The sequence below is a fragment of the Leucopleurus acutus genome, assembly GCF_964270905.1.
Source record: "Leucopleurus acutus genome assembly, chromosome: 9".
NCBI lineage: Eukaryota > Metazoa > Chordata > Mammalia > Artiodactyla > Delphinidae > Leucopleurus > Leucopleurus acutus.
The window spans coordinates 80946035-80965961 of NC_139144.1; the positions used below are offsets into that span (position 1 = coordinate 80946035).

Consider the following 19927-nt stretch of genomic DNA (forward strand, 5'->3'; position numbering starts at 1 on the left):
TGAGTCAGCTAGAGCTTTATAAATCTTACTTCATATTATAGGTATCTATGCCTTTGGCCCAGCAATTTCATTTCTATAGGAATACTCCCAATACACCTAAAGATTATGCACATATATTGATTCCAGCATTATTTGTTGATTAAAAAAAGGAACTTAAATGTCTCAAAAAGGGGAATTGTTATATAAATTATCTTAATCTACACTATGGGATCCAATCGTCCATTAAAAAGAATAAAACAGATTTTAAAATACTGACATGGTAACTTTATGATATATTTTAAAAGAAGAAGTGGCACATACATACAATGGAATATTACTCAGCCATAAAAAAGAATGAAATTGGGTCATTTGTAGAGATGTGGATGGACATAGAGTCTGTCATACAAAGTGAAGTAAGTCAGAAAGAGAAAAACAAATATCGTATATTAACACATATGTGGAATCTAGAAAAATGGTACAGATGAACCTATTTGCAGGGCAGCAATAGAGAAGACGCAGACATAGAGAACGGATGTGTGGACACAGGGGATGAAGGGGGTGGTGGGATGAATTGGGAGATCAAGTTTGACATAAATACACTACTTTGTGTAAAACAGACAGCTAGTGGGAACTTGCAGTATAGCACAGGAAGCTCAGCTCAGTGCTCTGTGATGACCTAGATGGGTGGGATAGGGCGTGGGGTGGGATGGAGGGGATATATGTATACACATAACTGATTCACTTCATTGTACAGCAGAAACTAACACAATACTGTAAAGCAATTATACTCCAGTAAAAAAACAGGAGGATCAAAACAATTCACAAATGTATCAATACATGGAATGATTCCATTAGGGTTGGATTAGACTGAAACAAGTTTAAAAGGTCAAACTACTAGCAATGGTTATTTGGCTATTGGGGGGGAAGACTGGAATAAGGTGGCCGTGCTGGTAGGGGTGCTGAAGAGGGCCTTTCATTTGCTGCCATAAATACTTGTGTATGGTTTGGTTTTATCCTATACTGAGTATGTCTTGGGTTTGTACATTTTAAATCAGTTTAAAACATGAAGCCAGAGAGCCACTACGCTATGACTTTCTTGACTTGACAGAAGCATATTTATTCACTTTGCATTACTATAAGCAAACATCAGCTTATGTCCTAAGACTAAACCTAGACCATATAATTTCCTGCAGTCAGTGGCATTCTCAGAACTGTGACAGTAGCCTGCTGCAGTGCTTCTCCAGGTGTGCTGAATATTTCAGATATCAGTAGGCTGGGGCAGCCACTTCTTTAAGTTTAGAGGAGATTTTGATGGCATGCCACTAACAGAGTGGTTCTCGTATGTCTGCAGCATGTAATGATCACTCAGGGGCATGGCTGACTGTTTATATCCTGTGCCAACTCGGCTGATGTGTAATTAACATTATGTCTTGATAGCCTGCTGTTTGCAGCAACTTCAAGTCATGATTCTGACACATCGACAACAAGCAGTGAACACTCTGATACAGGGCCAAAGCAACATAGATGTCTATCTTCTTCAGTTTCCAGGCATGTCATACGGTAAGTGGCCTTCATGAGCATGGGACTCTTTATGCCATCAGTCACTGGCCATTTCTTTAATGGAGTGACACTGTTTTGTACTTCGTGAAATGAATGATCCACAGTGATTATTCGTTTTTTCTGTTTGTCTTCAGATCAATTGTAGTTGTGTGCATTAATTTGATCATGGCACCGTGACAGAGGACATAAGAGCTTAGCCTCTAGAGACTGACAGAACTGGATTAATCACTTGACGCTACCACTTACTAACTGTATAATTCTGGGCAAATTATATAACCTCTTTGTACATCAATTTAATCTGTACAGTGGGGATAATACCTACCCTCAAATAAACCTTATTCTGAAGAGTAAAAGAGATAATGTAGTAAAAGTGCTCCCCATAAATGCCTGCCACATTTGCATAATAAATATTAGATTAAATATAGCAATAATTATATTAATAGGTGAGTGATTCAGGAATTTTTATATTATCAGAGAATATGCAATATCTGGGGGCATACAGTTTTTTGAATAGGCATTAGCTGAATACAGAATTATGAAATAATTCAGTTTGGTTAAATCATAAATACAAGTATAGAATTTTAAAGCTACTGAATGGTTTATTATAATGAACTAAAACATATTAGTGTCATAAGTACTTTATGCCAATGATATCCTCCAAATGTAATACTAAAACACTGAATAAGCATAACAAACACATATAAGTTTAATACAAACACATGTAAGTTTTGGTAAGAGTTCAAACATATTCCTCAAAATCACTGTTCTTTCAGTTTGGCTTGAACCAAAATTTACCTTCATGAAAAACAAATGCAGCCTCTTAGATACATGAAAGATCTAATTAATACTGTCACTATACTGGCTTCAGAATCTAAATGGGGTCCAAAACTAATCTTACTTAGAAGCTAAATAAACACCCCACATTGATAAGTAATTCATTTTCCCATTTTCAACTCTGATTTAAATGTTTATACAAGAGTCTTTGAAAAGTCTCTTCACCTCAACAGCTCTGCAAGTGTTCCCTTTGAACAATGACTTTGCAGCTGACCAAACCCGACTCTCAATCAATTTTTATGAGTACAAATTCTTGGGCTGATGGCTAGATCTCCAGCTGTATCACTCATATAATACACACTCACAAGTGGTGATGAGATTCACATTATCACCAGAGCACCATTCTGACGATGGCGGCAGCAGACACAGCAGGGGTATACTGTCCTCTCTGAAAATGACTCCTTCACCTTTTAATAGTGCAGCCTGCAGGTATAGATCTACGAACTATTTGCCAATAGAATGAGAGCTATCTTTAAAAATACTGATAAAACTACCTGGCTCTTCCCAATGAGTCTTTCTTGCTCAACCTCCATACATACCCATCTTGATTTTGAAGTGGGTACATTCAATTTGTCTTCCCATTACATTTGGAATTGAAAGGAAGATTCAATTGTATTTAAAACTTCAAAAAGTTGCCAGACTACTGGCGTGTAAATCTCAAAACACTGGGGCATGGGATTCTTTGTGTGAGTACACGTACTTACATATATTTGGGTAAAGATACAATGCTTAAATATGACTTCAAATTTTAAAATGATACCTCAGGTAGAATAAATCTGAATTCATGATAGTTTGGTGGTGTTTCTCCTAAATTTTAATTACGGGGTATAGAGGTTTACCTCCTTTGGTTTAAACTGAATTTTGCCTTTAAAATGTTAAACATATTTTTGTTACGTGGAGAACTTTCTAGCTCTCCAAAGACATGGTTAATGTTCCTAAAAGACATACCAATTAATGATCTCAAAAGTATTCAACTTCCTTCTTTCATTTCTAAACTCTCTTATGGGGTGACAAAGTATACGTGGTTGTTTTGTAACTTGATTCTTGTGATCATATGCCAGAAAATAAGGTAAGAAGCAAAGGATTACCTTGAACTTTACCTGGCCAGAAGCATGAGGTGTCCATTTGACCTCTCAAAACTGATCTGCTAAGGCCTAGTTTTCATATTAAAACAGTCAGTATATAAGAAACTCTTTAGCCTACTGTCACTTCACTGGATCTCTACACAACAAACACTCTCTGATTCATTCTTTAAAAAAAATAATGAAAAAAAAAAATGAAAATGATCCAGCAATCACATTCCTTGGCATTTACCCAAAGGAGCTGGAAAGTTATGTCTATACAAAAACCTGCACACAAACGTGTATAGCAGCTCAGTTCATAATTGCCAAAATTTGGAAGCAACCAAGATGTCCTTCAGCAGATGAATAAATAAACTGTGATTCATCCAGACAATGGAATATTATTTAGTGCTAAAAAGAAATGAGCTTTTGAGCTATGAAAAAACATGGAAAAACCCTAAATGCAAATTCATAAGTGAAAGAAGCTAATCTGAAAAGGCTACATATTGCATGATTCCAACTCTGTGACTTTCTGGAAACGGCAAAACTATGGTAAAAAGATCAAGGGTTGCCAAAGGTGGAGGGGAAGATGAATAGGCAGAACACAGAGGATTTTCAAGGCAGTGAAAATGCTTTGTATGATGTTACAATAATGAATAGTATGTTTGTCCAAATACACAGAGGTACAACACCAAAAGTGAACCCTAATAAAAACTATGGACTTTTGATGAAGATGATGTGTCAACGTAGGTTCATCCTTGATAACAAATGTACCATTCTGGTGAGTGATGTTGACAGTGGAGGAGGCTATGTCTGGGGACAGAGGATATATAGGAAATCTCTGTACCTTCCTTTAAATTTTGTTGTGAACCTAAACTGCTCTAAAAAAAAATATCGACTAAAAGGTATGACATGCTGAACATCTGTGGTTACTGGGTGACATTCTCATGTGCTCTCATACATATTTCCACCAGTTAAACCCTAGGCTTGCTAAGAGTCAGTAGCGTTTGCTTATTAGGCCAATAACATCAGCTATTGAACTTATGGGAACTTATGAGATTCTATGTAAATGAATGACATATGACTATGAAAAAGAAGCTGCACTTCGTACAAAAAATCAGTTGAATGATTGGAAAGATTTGACAAAGACAAGTCACTAACACAAACTTGTCAAATTAGATGTGGGTGAGACATCTATAACTGGAGAAAGATCTGCACTCAAACTGCCTGGTAAATGCACTTCAATTCTTGTGCCAATGTCAAGAAATTAAACCTGGAAACCAAAGAAGATGGCTTATAGGTGTCGTTTTTGGAGGAGGATCACTGAGAACTCCCAACAGGGAGCCCTTTCTCAAAGCAAGTGCTTGGGGTTTATATCAAAAGATCGTCAGTGTGTGTGCGCACATGTGTGTGCATCTTTTAGTAAACTCGTTGACCAAATACTGGTTCTATTTACATAAGAAAAAGTCACACTTTACCCAGGGGAAAAAAAGCACTTTTGATGAAAAGGTTATACTTTTCGTGAAGTTACCATGCTATTATGGCACATCACTAAAATAATTTTATCCAGCAGTTGATAGATGGCTTTATTTCTGGAAGACAGCAAATAATTTTCTTTCCTTGGAATTTCACCATGTTAATCTGATCTGGGCTATTTAAACTACTTACGTGTGAATAGGAATTGATGAGATTTTATAGACTGTTTTGAGTTAAGGATCCCAAGAGAGCTTCTCTTTCCATATATATTCACTGGGAACAAAACAGCTTGGATTTATCATGAAATGGAATGACTATTACTCAAATTTATTCTTTAATGTAACTTTAACTAAATGAGTATATTCCATGAGCAAAGGTCATCCACGATTCAAAAACCAAACCAAAACAAAAAAGAGTCAACTGAAGTGTACATTCCAATATCCTGTCTACATTCAGAATCCTATCACAAACAAATCTACCAGTCAAGGTAATTTAAAGACCTGTACATGTGAATAAGTGATATATATGGTACATTTTTATTAAAATGCATGTTTCTATGTATTAAGTTTTATCTATGAACTATCGAACAATGCAGTGACTCTCAAGGTATGCTCTTGGGATCCCGGAGCTCTCCAAGATCCTTTCAGGGACTTGGGAAGTCAAAACCATTTTTCTAACAATATTCAAACATCTTTGCCTGTTTCACACTTACTCTCTCAAGAGCGTATAGCGGAGTTTTCCAGAGGCTAAATTTCACCTGAGATTGCGACAGATTGAAGGCAGAAGCTGATGTGAAAATGCAGCTGCATTCTATTTTATTAAGCCAGAATATCACAGAGGGGTACAAAAGCATACAGTAATGCCACTCATATCACTAAAATGTTTGGCCTGAAAAATAGTTATTTTAAATAAAAAGGTTATTTGCGTTGGCATATAATGGGCTTACCACTTTTATTTTAAAATGAATTAAAACTTTTTTAAATTTCTCAGTTTTAATTTCTGATACAGTGAATATTGATAGATACAACCCACAAAAAACTTGAGAATGGCTTAGAGTGATTATGTGACAGGAAAAAAGTCTACTTACCTGAACAAGAACAAAGTAACGTTTTTTCCATCTTTTCCAAACCTTCTGTCCAAGGGCATACAGATATCTGGTAAGAAAAACAAGTAAAAGAATACTTTACATGAATAGTGGTGTGGTTCCACGTAATCGTATTTCTTCCATAGGTATTCATTCTTGCAACAAGCCTGCTAAAGGCAAAGTTTAGTTCATTTGGAATCTGTGACAGCACGCAGCTTCTGTGTTACAAAATGACTGAGCCTGTTCTAAGGCTTTTGAAAGGGAATTGATTTATGTGGCTTGTCAACTGTCAGTTCTTCCCACAAACTGAGCGAAGTTGGAGTTAGAAAGGATAATCAAAGAAGTAGTAGGAATTTTATTCTTATACATATTTCTTAGGAGAGACAAAGGCTACGAATTGAGGCTATAGTACCAAATGTTTCAGCTCTCAGCTGACCGGGGCTGAGGAGTGTGGCCTCGCAGGGAGCTGGCTGCAGAGTCCAGAACCCATGGAGAAGGGTCGCTGTTCAGCTGAGTGTTCCTGAGATGTGCCTGCACCAATCTCAGTTTCCATTTCCTCAACTATCAAATGAAAGGACTGGATGTGATGATTTCTGAGATCCCTGCCAGCTCCATAATTTGGAGATTTGCCTGACTTATGCAAGCTTCTTATTGCAAATTTTCCTAACTATGAAATTTAGATACTAATGAAGATGACACTGTATAATTTAACACAGTTTCAACCAAGGCTTTTGTTTAACTTTGCACTGCTATTAGTAACCTAAATTGAAATGATTCAAGTAGTCAATCATTGGAGAAGAGAACTTTTGTTCTTACTGAATATACAGATGTAAGCTTAAGTATCAAGGAGGAAAGAGAAGAAATTAAAAATTAATCAGGTATGAGTGTGTCATGGAGAGCTATTTAAAATTATACCACATACCTCCTACAAAAGTGGGAAACATTGTCAGAAGTTTAAAATATGACAAATAGAGAGCTAATTTTTAAATTAAAGTAAGACTTTTCAGTATTTTATCACAATCCCTTTTTCTAATGTGGAGGTTTAACACTGCTGAGGCTATTCAAACTAACTTAATTTATAAATAATTCTGAGTGATTTAAAAAAAGGACTATAGCTAATAGTTTGTTTAGGGGCTTAAAGTCTTCAGACTTTCTCTAAATTTTTAAAACTGAAACCTTAGCTTGAATTTTTAGTTTCTGTCTTATGAAAATAATTCTCTTTTGTAAAACAAAACAAACATACTCTTTGCCCCCTTTTGAAAAAAATACGGGATATTAGCTAAGGTGTGCTGAAATGATGGGATTTCTTATTCACTGCTAGTGGAGTGTAACATAAGACCACCTTCCTGTAGGATAACATGGCAGTATATAGAAACAGTCTCCACCTCTTCATCATGGAATTAGGGAAATAATTAGATACATACACAAAGATGTATGCTACATGGATACTTAGAACAGCGTTATTTATATTATGAAAAAGGTGACAACTTAAATGTCCAACAGTAGGTGAATGTTTAATAAATGCTAGAAAATGCATAGAAATACTATGCCACTGAAAACATATTTTTGATAAAATAACAAAGAAAACTTCATTGCATAATATTATGGGAAAAGAGCAGATTCAAAACTATTGATACACAAATACTTAGTGATTTGAAATTTGTAAAAAAAAAAATACAAAATAGATATTCCAAAATTTTAGTAATAGTGCCTTTGAGTGGTGGGATTATGGAAGATTTGCGTTGCCTTCTTTATTCCCTGTATTTCTATATTTTCTGAATAAAAACATACGAACAAACATGGGGTTACTAAAAGTCGACATAAATCCTAGGCTCTTGCCTAGAAAGCATCACCCCAAACTGCCCAAATTAATTATATATTTTCTTTCTCTCAGACACATCAGCTAGCTGAAGGGTTTGGCAAACTTCTATTTGGTTCTCACAATACCCTTGATGACCTATCGTCTGCGCTTGTGGATGTAATGCGAATGCATTTAGAGTCTATCAGAAATATCTACCGCTACTGTTCTCACCTGTTCACTATCTCCTCCTGAGGGCCCCTTGAAACCCTTTGCCCCATCTTTGCTCTAGCCTCTAATTTCTCTTCTATGGTGCCAGTGATAGGTGTTTAGTTGCTCTCTTTCTGTCTCCCCTATGTAATTTTCCTCTGCTGAAAGGCATACACCCAAGCTCCTATTACAGGGTTAACAGCAATGACCTCAGGAGCTATACACTGTGGACACGACAGATGCTCTCTGTACAAGTTCACTAGCAAGGAGTGCACCAAATAGCTGCTGAGGAGCCAAGAGGGCATCGGGAATAACCTCTGCCTGTGACCACAGGCTGGTTCTTCAACGTGTCTCACTTAGCATGCTGCTGGGCTACTAGGTCAGACATAAGTGAAAGTGAATAGGGATACACAAACCATCAACACCACAAGCAAGTGTAAGTCTTGCTGACAGTGAAGGTTCTGCATAAGGGATAATACTGTCATCTGCAACCTCATTAAAAATGATGCCTCACCACATTTGGAATGAAAAGGTATGGTTTCTGTGAAGACAGAAAGCAGAGGGGTGGGTGGATGTACACGTGTATACTGAAAGATATTATTAGAATAAAAGACAATTCAAGACTGGAACCAAGGTAAGCATTTGAATGTTGGGCCTTGAGGTATTATGGACTATTGCACTAGAATTCAACAGAATATATACAGAAGAAGTCACAATTGATCAGACACTTCTAGAAAGGAATTGCTCATAAGAGTTTTAGTCTCTATATAAGAAAAAAATGACATTCAACAAAAGTAAACATTTCTGCATAAAGGAAATGTTACAAATGCTATGTAGGAAAAATATGATAGCTCCTGCCCTTTAGTTTTCATATTAGCCAGACAAAAATTTTACATAAAATTTTTTTGAACATATATAAAAGATATCAGAAAAGTTAACTATACTGAATAAGAACAGATTAAACTTCAACAACTCTGAGTTTTTTCACTATAAGCATGAGTTCTGGAATCAGGCATCAATATCACCATCTAGCTGCTTTTTCACTGTATAAAAGCAGATTCTTGGTGTAAAAGACACATTTAAAATTGAGGGGAGAATGAAGAAAAAAGATGTTCATCAATGTCATTTAAGAGTAAAAATTCACAAACCATCTAAGAATCAAGCAGTTAAAATGATTACGTTGCCATTAAGAGTGATGCCAAAATCAAAAGCCCAGGACCAGATGGCTTCACAGGCGAATTCTATCAAACATTTAGAGAAGAGCTAACACCCATCCTTCTCAAACTCTTCCAAAATATAGCAGAGGGAGGAACCCTCCCAAACTCATTCTACGAGGCCACCATCACCCTGACACCAAAACCAGACAAAGATGTCACAAAGAAAGAAAACTACAGGCCAATATCACTGATGAACATACATGCAAAAATCCTCAACAAAATACTAGCAAACAGAATCCAACAGCACATTAAAATGATCATACACCATGATCAAGTGGGGTTTATCCCAGGAATGCAAGGATTCTTCAATATAGGCAAATCAATCAACGTGATACACCATATTAACAAATTGAAGGAGAAAAACCATATGATCATCTCAATAGATGCAGAGAAAGCTTTCGACAAAATTCAACACCCATTTATGATAAAAAAAATCCTCCAGAAAGTAGGCATAGAGGGAACTCACCTCAACATAATAAAGGCCACATATGACAAACCCACAGCCAACATTGTCCTCACTGGTGAAAAACGGAAACCATTTCCACTAAGATCAGGAACAAGACAAGGTTGCCGACTCTCACCACTCTTATTCAACATAGTTTTGGAAGTTTTAGCCACAGCAGAGAAGAAAAAGAAATAAAAGGAATCCAGGGCTTCCCTGGTGGCACAGTGGTTGAGAGTCTGCCTGCCGATGCAGGGGACATGGGTTCGTGCCCCGGTCCGGGAAAGATCCCACATGCCGTGGAGTGGCTGGGAAGCAGCCGCATAGCACAGGGAGATCAGCTCGGTGCTTTGTGACCACCTAGAGGGGTGGGATAGGGAGGGTGGGAGGGAGGGAGACGCAAGAGGGAAGAGATATGGGAACATGTGTATATGTATAACTGATTCACTTTGTTATAAAGCAGAAACTAACACACCATTGTAAAGCAATTGTACTCCAATAAAGATTGAAAAAAAAAAAAACTACAATGAGCTATCACCTCACACCAGTCAGAATGGCCATCATCAAAAAATCTACAAACAGTAAATGCTGGAGAGGGTGTGGAGAAAAGGGAACCCTCTTGCACTGTTGGTGGGAATGTAAATTGATACAGCCACTTTGGAGAACAGTATGGAGGTTCCTTAAAATGCTAAAAATAGAACTATCATATGACCCAGCAATCCCACTACTGGGCATATAACCTGAGAAAACCATAATTCAAGAAGAGTCATGTACCAAAATGTTCATTGCAGCTCTATCTACAATAGCCAGGACATGGAAGCAACCTAAGTGTCCACCAACAGATGAATGGATAAAGAAGATGTGGCACATATATACAATGGAATATTACTCAGCCATAAAAAGAAACAAAACTGAGTTATTTGTAGTGAGGTGGATGGACCTAGAGTCTGTCATACAGAATGAAGTAAGTCAGAGAAAAACAAATACCGTATGCTAACACACATATATGGAATATTAAAAAAAAAAAAGTTTTGAAGAACCTAGGGGCAAGACGGGAATAAAGACACAAACCTACTAGAGAATGGACTTGACGACATGGGGAGGGGGAACGGTAAGTTGGGACAAAGTGAGAGAGTGGCATGGACATATATACACTACCAAATGTAAAACAGATAGCTAGTGGGAAGCAGCCGCATAGCACAGGGAGATCAGCTCGGTGCTTTGTGACCACCTGGAGGGGTGGGATAGGGAGGGTGAGAGGGAGGGTAATGCAAGAGGAAAGAGATATGGGGACATATGTATATGTGTAACTGATTCACTTTGTTATAAAGCAGGAACTAACACACCATTGTAAAGCAATTATACTCCAATAAAGATGTTAAAAAAAAAAAAAGACTGAGGCCAGAAAGAAAGATAATGGAAAATCATAATAATGTTTTTAAAAAGCTGTCACATGAACTTATACTGTATGCATGGGGAAAAAAATCCAGAAAGATGTATCAAAATGGGAAACCTGAAGTGAGTATCTGGCTGGTGAGATTAAAGATAAATTTTATGTTCTTCTTCACACCTTTCTCCATTTTCACAGTTTCTATCTTGAGCATGTCTTCTTTTTTGTTGTTGTTGTCATTTAAGTAAGGTATACTGGTAGATTACCTAAAGTAAAATTCACCCATTTTAGGTATATAATTGGACGAAACTTGAAATAGGAGGGATGTAACCACCACAGTGAATTTATAGAACACTCCCACCCCCCCACCCAAAGGTTCCTTCATGCCTTTTTATGAACCATCTCCTCCTCACATCTGCAGCTTTGCAACCACTGATCTGATTTCTGACCTTATAGTTTTTTGTTTTCCAGGATGTCATATAAGTGGAATTACACAGTATGTAGCCTTTGGTGTCTGGCATCTTTCACTTAGTATAAAGTTTTCGAGATTCAGCTTTTGTCTGTATCAGGAGTTCATTCCTTTTTATTTCAATGTACGACTTCAATGTGTTTATCCTTTTACCAGTTGGTGGACATTTGAGTTGTTTCCACCTTTTTGGCTATCGTAAGTAAAGCTGCTATAGCCATGCACATATAAGTCTTTGTGTGGGCACATGTTTGCATTTCTCCTAGGTAAATATCTAGGATTGGGATTACTGAGTTACAGTGAAAGTGTGTTTAACCTTATAAGAAACTGCCAGATTGTTTTCCATGGCTGTACAATTTTTCATTGTCATTAACAATGTATGAGAACTCATCTTACTTTTATCATTAGAAAAAAATCACTTTTATTAAGGATTTGAAGGATGTGGGCATTACAGCTCCATAAACAATACTTCTGACATGACTAAGTTGAATATCTATAGACCAAAGATGAGGATCTTTGTCACTTTATCTTGAGTACAGTGGCGAATTCCTATAAACTTTAATGGTTAAATGGGTTTTCCAGTTTTCAAAGCTGTTCTCAAGTTCTGATATGCAGAGCAGTCTAAATTCTCCGTAGGTGGGTTGTCTTATCAGGGGATGATTAAAGTGTAAAGAAAGTAAGGAAAAAGGAGCCAAAATCATTTGAATATTTGGTTACAATCAGATAATCCATTTATTAGAAAGCATCTGTAAAAATCAAGATGCATTCTTTTTTTTTGAATTTATTTATTTTATTTATTTTTGACTGCGTTGGGTCTTTTTCCTTTTTTTTTAGTCATCAGTTTTATGCACATCACTGTATACATGTCAGTCCCAATCGCCTAGTTCATCACTCAAGATGCATTCTCTCGTGACTCATCTTTATGCCTAGCACTGCTGCTGAATTCAGAGTTCCATTTTTTTTGTTGTTGTTTTTAATGTTGAGTGTTAGGTTATAAATGATCTCTTTTATGGATGAAAATCCAATACATTTTTTTTAATTTCAGAAAAATACACTAAAGTTACATTTAACATATTATACTAGGCAATAGATTCATTTCGTTATACTTACACAGCAATGATTACTGAAAAATGAGTTATTCTGTATAGAGGCTGTATATTCATCTATAATGAATTTTTAAAGAATCTGTATACAATAGGTTGACTTCAAACAGTCATAAAATATAATTTGATCATTCTTTAATGATTTAGAAAAGGATCCTATAAACATCTTGGGGTCATTACCATGAACTTCAATTATAACTGCATAGTTCTGTAAAAGGAGAAGGTACACCTGGTAGGACCAAATCTATTTGACATACAATGGCAATAGTGATGATTAAACAAATCCTTGAGAGTTATTTACTTGTCACTTATTTCTGTTTCATAAAAATAGTTTAGAATTTAAGAAATCTATTACTAATATTATTTTCTTGCTGTCTGAACTCTGGAAAAATTCATTTTTTTAAAGCTTTATGAAATCTGATTCTACCCCATAAAGGTGTAGAGAACATCTTCCAAGAAGTGCATTTGTCACCTGAGACAGAGAGAGTACCTTGGCTCGTACGGTAATGTTGTTAAGGGGTTGCGGTCTGCTCTGCAACTGTATTCTCCCTGAATATTTAGTAACCTGCTGAGTCATTACTAGCTTCCTCTCAATTGTAGGATTATCTCAAATTAAAAAAGTTTTTTTTCAGAGTATGTAAATTAGACCTGCCAAATACCAGGCAAACTGGGAACACACATTTAACTGGGTTTTGTGTGACAATTTACAATGTTACCCAATAAAATAAATATTTATCACACAGCATGAGACCAACATTCTCTAATGAGTGAATTTTTGTCACCTTATTTAAAGGTTTTAAAGAGCAAACCAAAAGCAAGTCTTCTGTTTTAGTTTTGGTGGGGTCTTCAACATGATTCATTTTCCTCAACCTACAGAGTTTGATTTTAAACAAAACATGTTTTCTCACCCTGTTAAATTATCTCAGTTACTAAGAAATGGATGGAGGGAATTCCCTGCTGGTCCAGTGGTTAGGACTCTGAGCTTCCACTGCAGGGGGCCCAGGTTCGATCGCTGGTCGCTGGTCGGGGAACTAAGATGCAACAAGCCGGGTGGCATGGCCAAAAAAAAACCAACAAAGAAATGGATGGAAGAGGAACACATACCAGCAGTTTTCACAGTCGTAGTCATATTACATTCTCCAGTACTCTATACTAGAGTATGACCCTAGGAAACAAATTCCCTAATCGGAGTTAAATTTGATTCAAGATTTTTTAAATGAGGACAGAAGATATATTCTAATGTATGTAACACAGTTCAAAAGCACATATTTCCAATGCTAAACTGATACTAAATATAACACTTTTTCCATCGAAATATTTCCAATACATCACAATACTCATGTAACTAGAGTATTTTGGGTTATTTAAAAATAACTGCTCAGATACTATTTTAAAGTGTTTGCTTTCATCAATACACCCAACTTAAGTAAGGTATTAAGAAGCTGTTCCCTTTGAACAAAAAATTGCCTGCTTAACTTTAAAATCTTCTCTTCTTACATGGGATTAGGTAACAAAGAAATTAGCAGCCCTGACACAAAGCTCGGATTTAACACATAAGAGTAAAGCCTTGAAGCATTTGGTTTTATAAATCAGTATAAATACAGCAATAATCTTAAAGTATTAATCCCTCTTCTAGGGCTGTTTCTAATTGAGAGTACTAGTTCCCCCAAAGAAACATAGGAATCAGCTAGGAAACAAGGCACAAAACAAACTAACGTGTTATCAATGATCCACTCACCTACGACTTTTTTTTTGGTATTTATTTCTAACTATTCTTAGGTTGTGCTCTATCCTCAAATATCAAAGCTAAGAGACAATGAACGTTATGAATTTCTGCTTGTATATTTAAAATATGGTATGGACACAGATTATGTACCAGGCTGTTAGGAAAAATGTCAAGAAAAGAGAGAAAAAAAAGAAGAGAAAATAAAAGTTTTGGCATAGCCAAACCTCAAGTCAATACAGTTACTATCAACAAAGCAAACGGGTCATTATTTTTCATCTATTACATCACATTTATATATGTCATTAGAGAATCTCAATACTTAGCATTAAAAATTATACAACCTCTATGGTCTCAACGTGATCCTTAAAAGAGTTATCTGTTAACTTAAGAAGCCAGCTGGAACACATACCACAGTTGCTTCTAAAAGTTTTCATTTGTGGACAAACAAAAGCAGAGTCTTAATGAAATCCATCAGAATGTTCTGTGACAACAGGAATAAAAACTTTTCTGTAGAGATATGTTGATCATTAACAACATACATTACTCTATTACCAATAAAATGGTCTCAATATATTTATGGAGTAAAATGAAGCTTGGTAAAAATAATCTTCAAGCAAAACAAAAATCAGTAAAATATGAAGCTTATTTTTGCTGAATTTTCAAATAGATATTTACATTTCATCACATGTTCACATTGCAATGCTTGTAAAACAAAATTACTTTAAATGCTTGTTTTTTATTCAGTACCCCTTGAGTATTTTTTTTAAAAAAAACAGATTCCCATATAACATTCTGTGATTTGCCTTCCTTTAAGCCAAAAAACCTCTGAAATTAGTTTTACTAATAAATTAAGCCATTTTCTAGAAATGCTATATATTATTTGCTAATATATATAGTCACAAAAGTTAATGAAATTTCAAGAGCTCATTCTGATTAGTTTTAATAACTGAGATTTAACTCATCTTCATAACACAGTATGTCTAAACTACAATATACCCTATATTTTTCTAGTATAGTAAAGAAACAGCTAATATTCTCTATGCCATATTTGAAATAGAAAATGGTAATATGAAATAAAGAACTCATCTATCCAAACGCTTTAAAAGCACCTTATAAAACCTTTCTAACTTGAAGATTGTTCAAAGAACACTTCAACACACACAAATTCTCCAGACATCTTACTAAACATTGTAGTTTAGTTTCAGTTAGGGTGGTGGCATACAGTTCTAACAGAAAGGAGCATATGATGATTTATTTGCACGGAGTCCATGGTGTGGGAGTCCATGGTTTTACTTTATGGTGAAAAATCATCACTAATGAATATTTGAAAAACATAATTGTATACAGAAACTGGGAATTATGCGGTGCTTGAAAAAAAAAGACTATTACTTTTGGCAGATCACTTATGACTCTAGCTTTTTATTCAAAGAAATGGAACAATCAATCTACATGTTGAATGATAAAGCCTATTCTTCTACGAGCCTTCATTTCTCAAGGAAAAATACAGGAAGAAAAAAAATCAATATATAGAGTAGTTTAGTCCTGGAAAGGGCTTTCTTAAAGAGAAACCTCAGTCAAGGTTGAAAGAGCAATTAATGCAGGCTCAAAAATCTGGGCCATTCTGATAGAGTTCGGTTAACATGTGGCAGAAGTAATCATCCACTTGTGAAAATGATTTTCGGTTCATTCTCAAACACCTTTCAGACACTCATGATCCCATTTAACTGACAACAATACAGGCTATCCGCGGGCATCACTGCATTTGATGTGAAAACCAATAGGGACCAAATGCCCTCAGGCACTTTCAGTCATTCCCTGCAGTCTGTGCTCACAGCTTCCCCGCATAAAAGGAATCTTCCTTCTTTCACTACATTCTTTCCTTTATTTAACCCCACAAGATTAAGCCTTTTTTTTTTCTTTTTTTTTGGTTTTGTTTTCAGCTAAGGATGAGAAAAAGAAACTGATTCAAAACAACAGTGTGACCTGGGCATTAAGAAACCTAGAAGTGAATACTTTCCAGTTGGCTTTTATATACTTCCTGAATTCTTATGGGAAAGAGAACAAGAGGTGAGGCTGCAAGGAGAGGATCATCACCAAACAAAATCACAGAACATTTTGAAAGAAATGATGAATGATGAAAAATCAGAAACTCCTATTGTTCAGTAAGAAGTTAAAATGCGCGTGCTATGTCAGCAGGAGACCTGTGACAGCAAAGGAATAAAATGTAGTTCTTCCTTTTCTGTATCACGTTTTGTAGAATCAGCAACATGAACTGCCTCCCCCCACCCTTTTTCTGAGAAGTCTCATCTTCTGCTAGTTTAATCTCAGCTAGATGGGAGTTAAACTTGAGCTCATATCAGCATTTTCAGATTCAGTCTAACAGTCTAAGGTATAAATGCTATCCTTTAAAAACTGGCTTGCTGGGACTTCCCTGGTGGCGCAGTGGTTAAGACGCTGCACTCCCAATGTAGGCGGCCCAGGTTCAATCCCTGGTCAGGGAACTAGGTCCCACATGAATGCCGCAACTAAGAGTTCACATGCTGCAGCTAAGGAGCCCTCGAGCCTCAACTAAGACCCAGTGCAATCAAATAAATAAATAAATATTTTTTTAAAAATTGGCTTGCTATTCACAAACTAGAATATGAATATAGGCAAACTGCCAAGATGAGAAGACCATAAAGCCCTATTCCACCCTCAGATTAAGACATCAAGATCTACAAGTGACCACTCTTAAAGGAGGTGTTCTAATATAAATGGCAATGCACTACCACCTAGAAACAAAACTGATCTGGGTAAATTATACTATAAGCAGTTCTACAAAAAGCAGTTTTAAACAGCTAAACACAAGCCAAACCATGGAACTAAACCTGTACAGAGAAATCTTTTGTTATACAGGCAGTTTTTCCTATATTTTTTGATAACTGATCATCAGTACCCTTTTATATCTCAATTAGCAGAAAAGGTGCCCCAATACATATTTTTTAATGGTTCATGACCTTACCAATGCTGATATTTAGAAAGTTATATAAATATGTTAGGGTCTCATTCTAATATACTCTACTACAGAGTGCATATTTTGTAGGCATGGTTTCATGTTTTTCCTCAGTTTAAATGTCCTTCGAAATATAATAATACTTTTCTGCATGTGCAGAAACTTTACTGCCTTGTTAAAAGTTAAAATTAGTGACCTTTCCAAGTTGATTATAAAATGTCTCAGAAGAGGACAAGAGGGAAAAAATGTCACAAGAATGTACTGAGTAACCTACCCCAACCAGGCAAACTTGCTTAGAGTCAAGCCTATGCCTGCATCTCCTGGGAGAAGGGTGGAGGGTAGCTGCTATGAAGATGTGACTCTCTAGGGGCTATGACACATTCCAAAGGGAAGGATGCTCCGCACCATTTAGCAAAAAACTCTGGCACACGTGATGATGAAAATGAAATAATTTACTTAGGCACTCCTAGATATTTTTGTGATACAATCCATTACGCTTTCTTCTCCCTGAAAATGCAAATGGTTTGGAAATAAGGAAACAAAAGTTTTAGCAAAGGCTTTTATGCATGTATCATAGTACATATTATTTATAAGGCATTGGAAGGTACTGGAACTACCTTCCCTTTGGGGGCACAAAATTCCTAAAGCAATGCAAAATGGTCACACACTTTTAAACTGTATATACGGTACAGGTAATCCTGAGTTAACACAGATATGGCAGGCCTCAGTTTCCTCTTCTGTAAGTGGATATATCTGTTCTACCTGCTTCATATTTAGGCTAAATTCAAGTGAAATACGTACATAAAACGCCCATTTTATAAACTGCACACACTCTAAAAAGAAAATCATCGAGAAGATAATTTGGGATTCCGTGTTTTCCACTGTGTGTCTCAGGACATCTGGATAGAAAGAAGTAGTACACAAAGACAGAACGAGTTTGGCAAGCAAATAACTGTGAGAGATGCCGAGCTAAACAAAGCTAAGTGCTGTGTGTGTGTGAGGACTAGTAAAAGCCTGTAATAGACCTGGGAAATGAAACGCTGAGGAGTGAGGACAGGAGGGGGGAGAACAGTGCAGGCAGCGTCTCCAAAATTACAGACTCTCTCTCACTGAAGACCATGTAGCAGTCACGCTCTCCAGCACACACTCTGGGAAGTTAGCTGGACCAGATGACTGCTGATGAGTCTTTAAGCACTACAACCATATAACTTGGTTTTTGCATTCTGTTCAGAATTAACTAATATCCTAATCATGATGAAAAATATCCTCTTCAGGGACTTCCCTGGTGGTCCAGTGGGTAAGACTCCGCGCTTCTCCGTGAACTCAGGGGCCCTGGGTTCGATCCCTGGTCAGGGAACTAGGTCCCACATGCATGCTGCAACTAAGAAGCCTGCATGCTGCAACTAAAAAAAAAAAAAAAATCCCGCATGTTGCAACTAAGACCCTGCACAGCCAAAATAAATAAGCAAACAAATAAATAAATATTTTTTAAAAATCCTCTTCACTTCTGACACTGCTTTACTTAGAATCTATAAACATTTATATTTGAAAACAAAAAGTTTTCTGTAAAATTTGGATCATAATCGCCATGGATTATGTTTGATTCCAGAAAGGTCTCTTTTTCTGTAACGTTATTCTCTGGTCTTAGTTAATGAGGACATTTTGGAGGGCTCTGAAAATTTAGAAAACAAACTGCCTATGTCCATCTTTAACTTATCTTCATGTGAGTTATTTGTAAAGGTATTTGAATTCCTCCTGACACTCGGCATTCTGCAACAGCCTTGTTTTACCTAAACTGTATCACTTGAACTTCACTTTTGTGCTTTGTGACCAATCTTACCTGCCATCAAGGAGGACTGTGAATTCTGGGTCAAAATTTGGACTGAGCTGTGAGATCCCCTTGCTGTCCTGCCAGCTCTGACCTGTACCTTGGCCTCAGCGTCTCAGTCCCTGTTCCTTTGAGCTTAAGTGGTTGCTTTGATAAGTTGCCCAATACTCCAGGCTGAGGACGCAGCTTTGCTCTTGTTCTTGCGAATCTTTCTCTGACACCCTGCTCTTGAATTCTAGACTTATTAGTTGGTCACAGACATTTCCAAGACAGCTCATATCTGGAACATTTCTGTGCTGATACTTGATACTTTTCTTGTGTTTTTTTTTGGACACCAAGTGCTCCTTTGTACCAATACTCTGAGTTCTTGCTGCTCCCCTGGTTGTGTGTTGGCTGTGTGTTGGCTGTCTTACCCCATCAGTCCCACATATCTTACAATTCCATCCATTTCCAACAGTTTAAATTCATTTAGTTCTCACCTCTCATGTTTCCAATTTCTTCCCATCCCTCAGAGTTCAACTATCACTTTCTCAGAGAAGCCCTCCCTGACATCCCTAATGAGGTCATACGCCCTTCTTACATGTATTTGGTGAGATGTGGACATTCCTTCCACAGCCCTGCCATGGTGTATGGCATGGCACATTGGATGAATGTCTATTTCCAACACAACACATTAAGGTCTGTGAGGGTAAGGACCACATACATCAGTTACCACTCACCATCCTGTCTCAGCACTGTGACTTTATACAGCAGATATTCCA

At 36.7% G+C, this 19927-nt stretch overlaps 1 protein-coding gene across 5 annotated transcripts in view; it reads right to left on the reverse strand.

Annotated features, from left to right (window-relative positions):
- CADPS2 (calcium dependent secretion activator 2) overlaps positions 1-19927 on the reverse strand; it is a 484769-nt gene that overhangs the window by 190641 nt on the left and 274201 nt on the right. For all 5 annotated transcript variants that reach the window (XM_082846689.1, XM_082846688.1, XM_082846687.1 and 2 more), the window contains exon 9: positions 5998-6064. In XM_082846689.1, coding sequence (XP_082702815.1) covers positions 5998-6064 — 67 coding nt within the window. The remainder of the gene's footprint in view (positions 1-5997; positions 6065-19927) is intronic.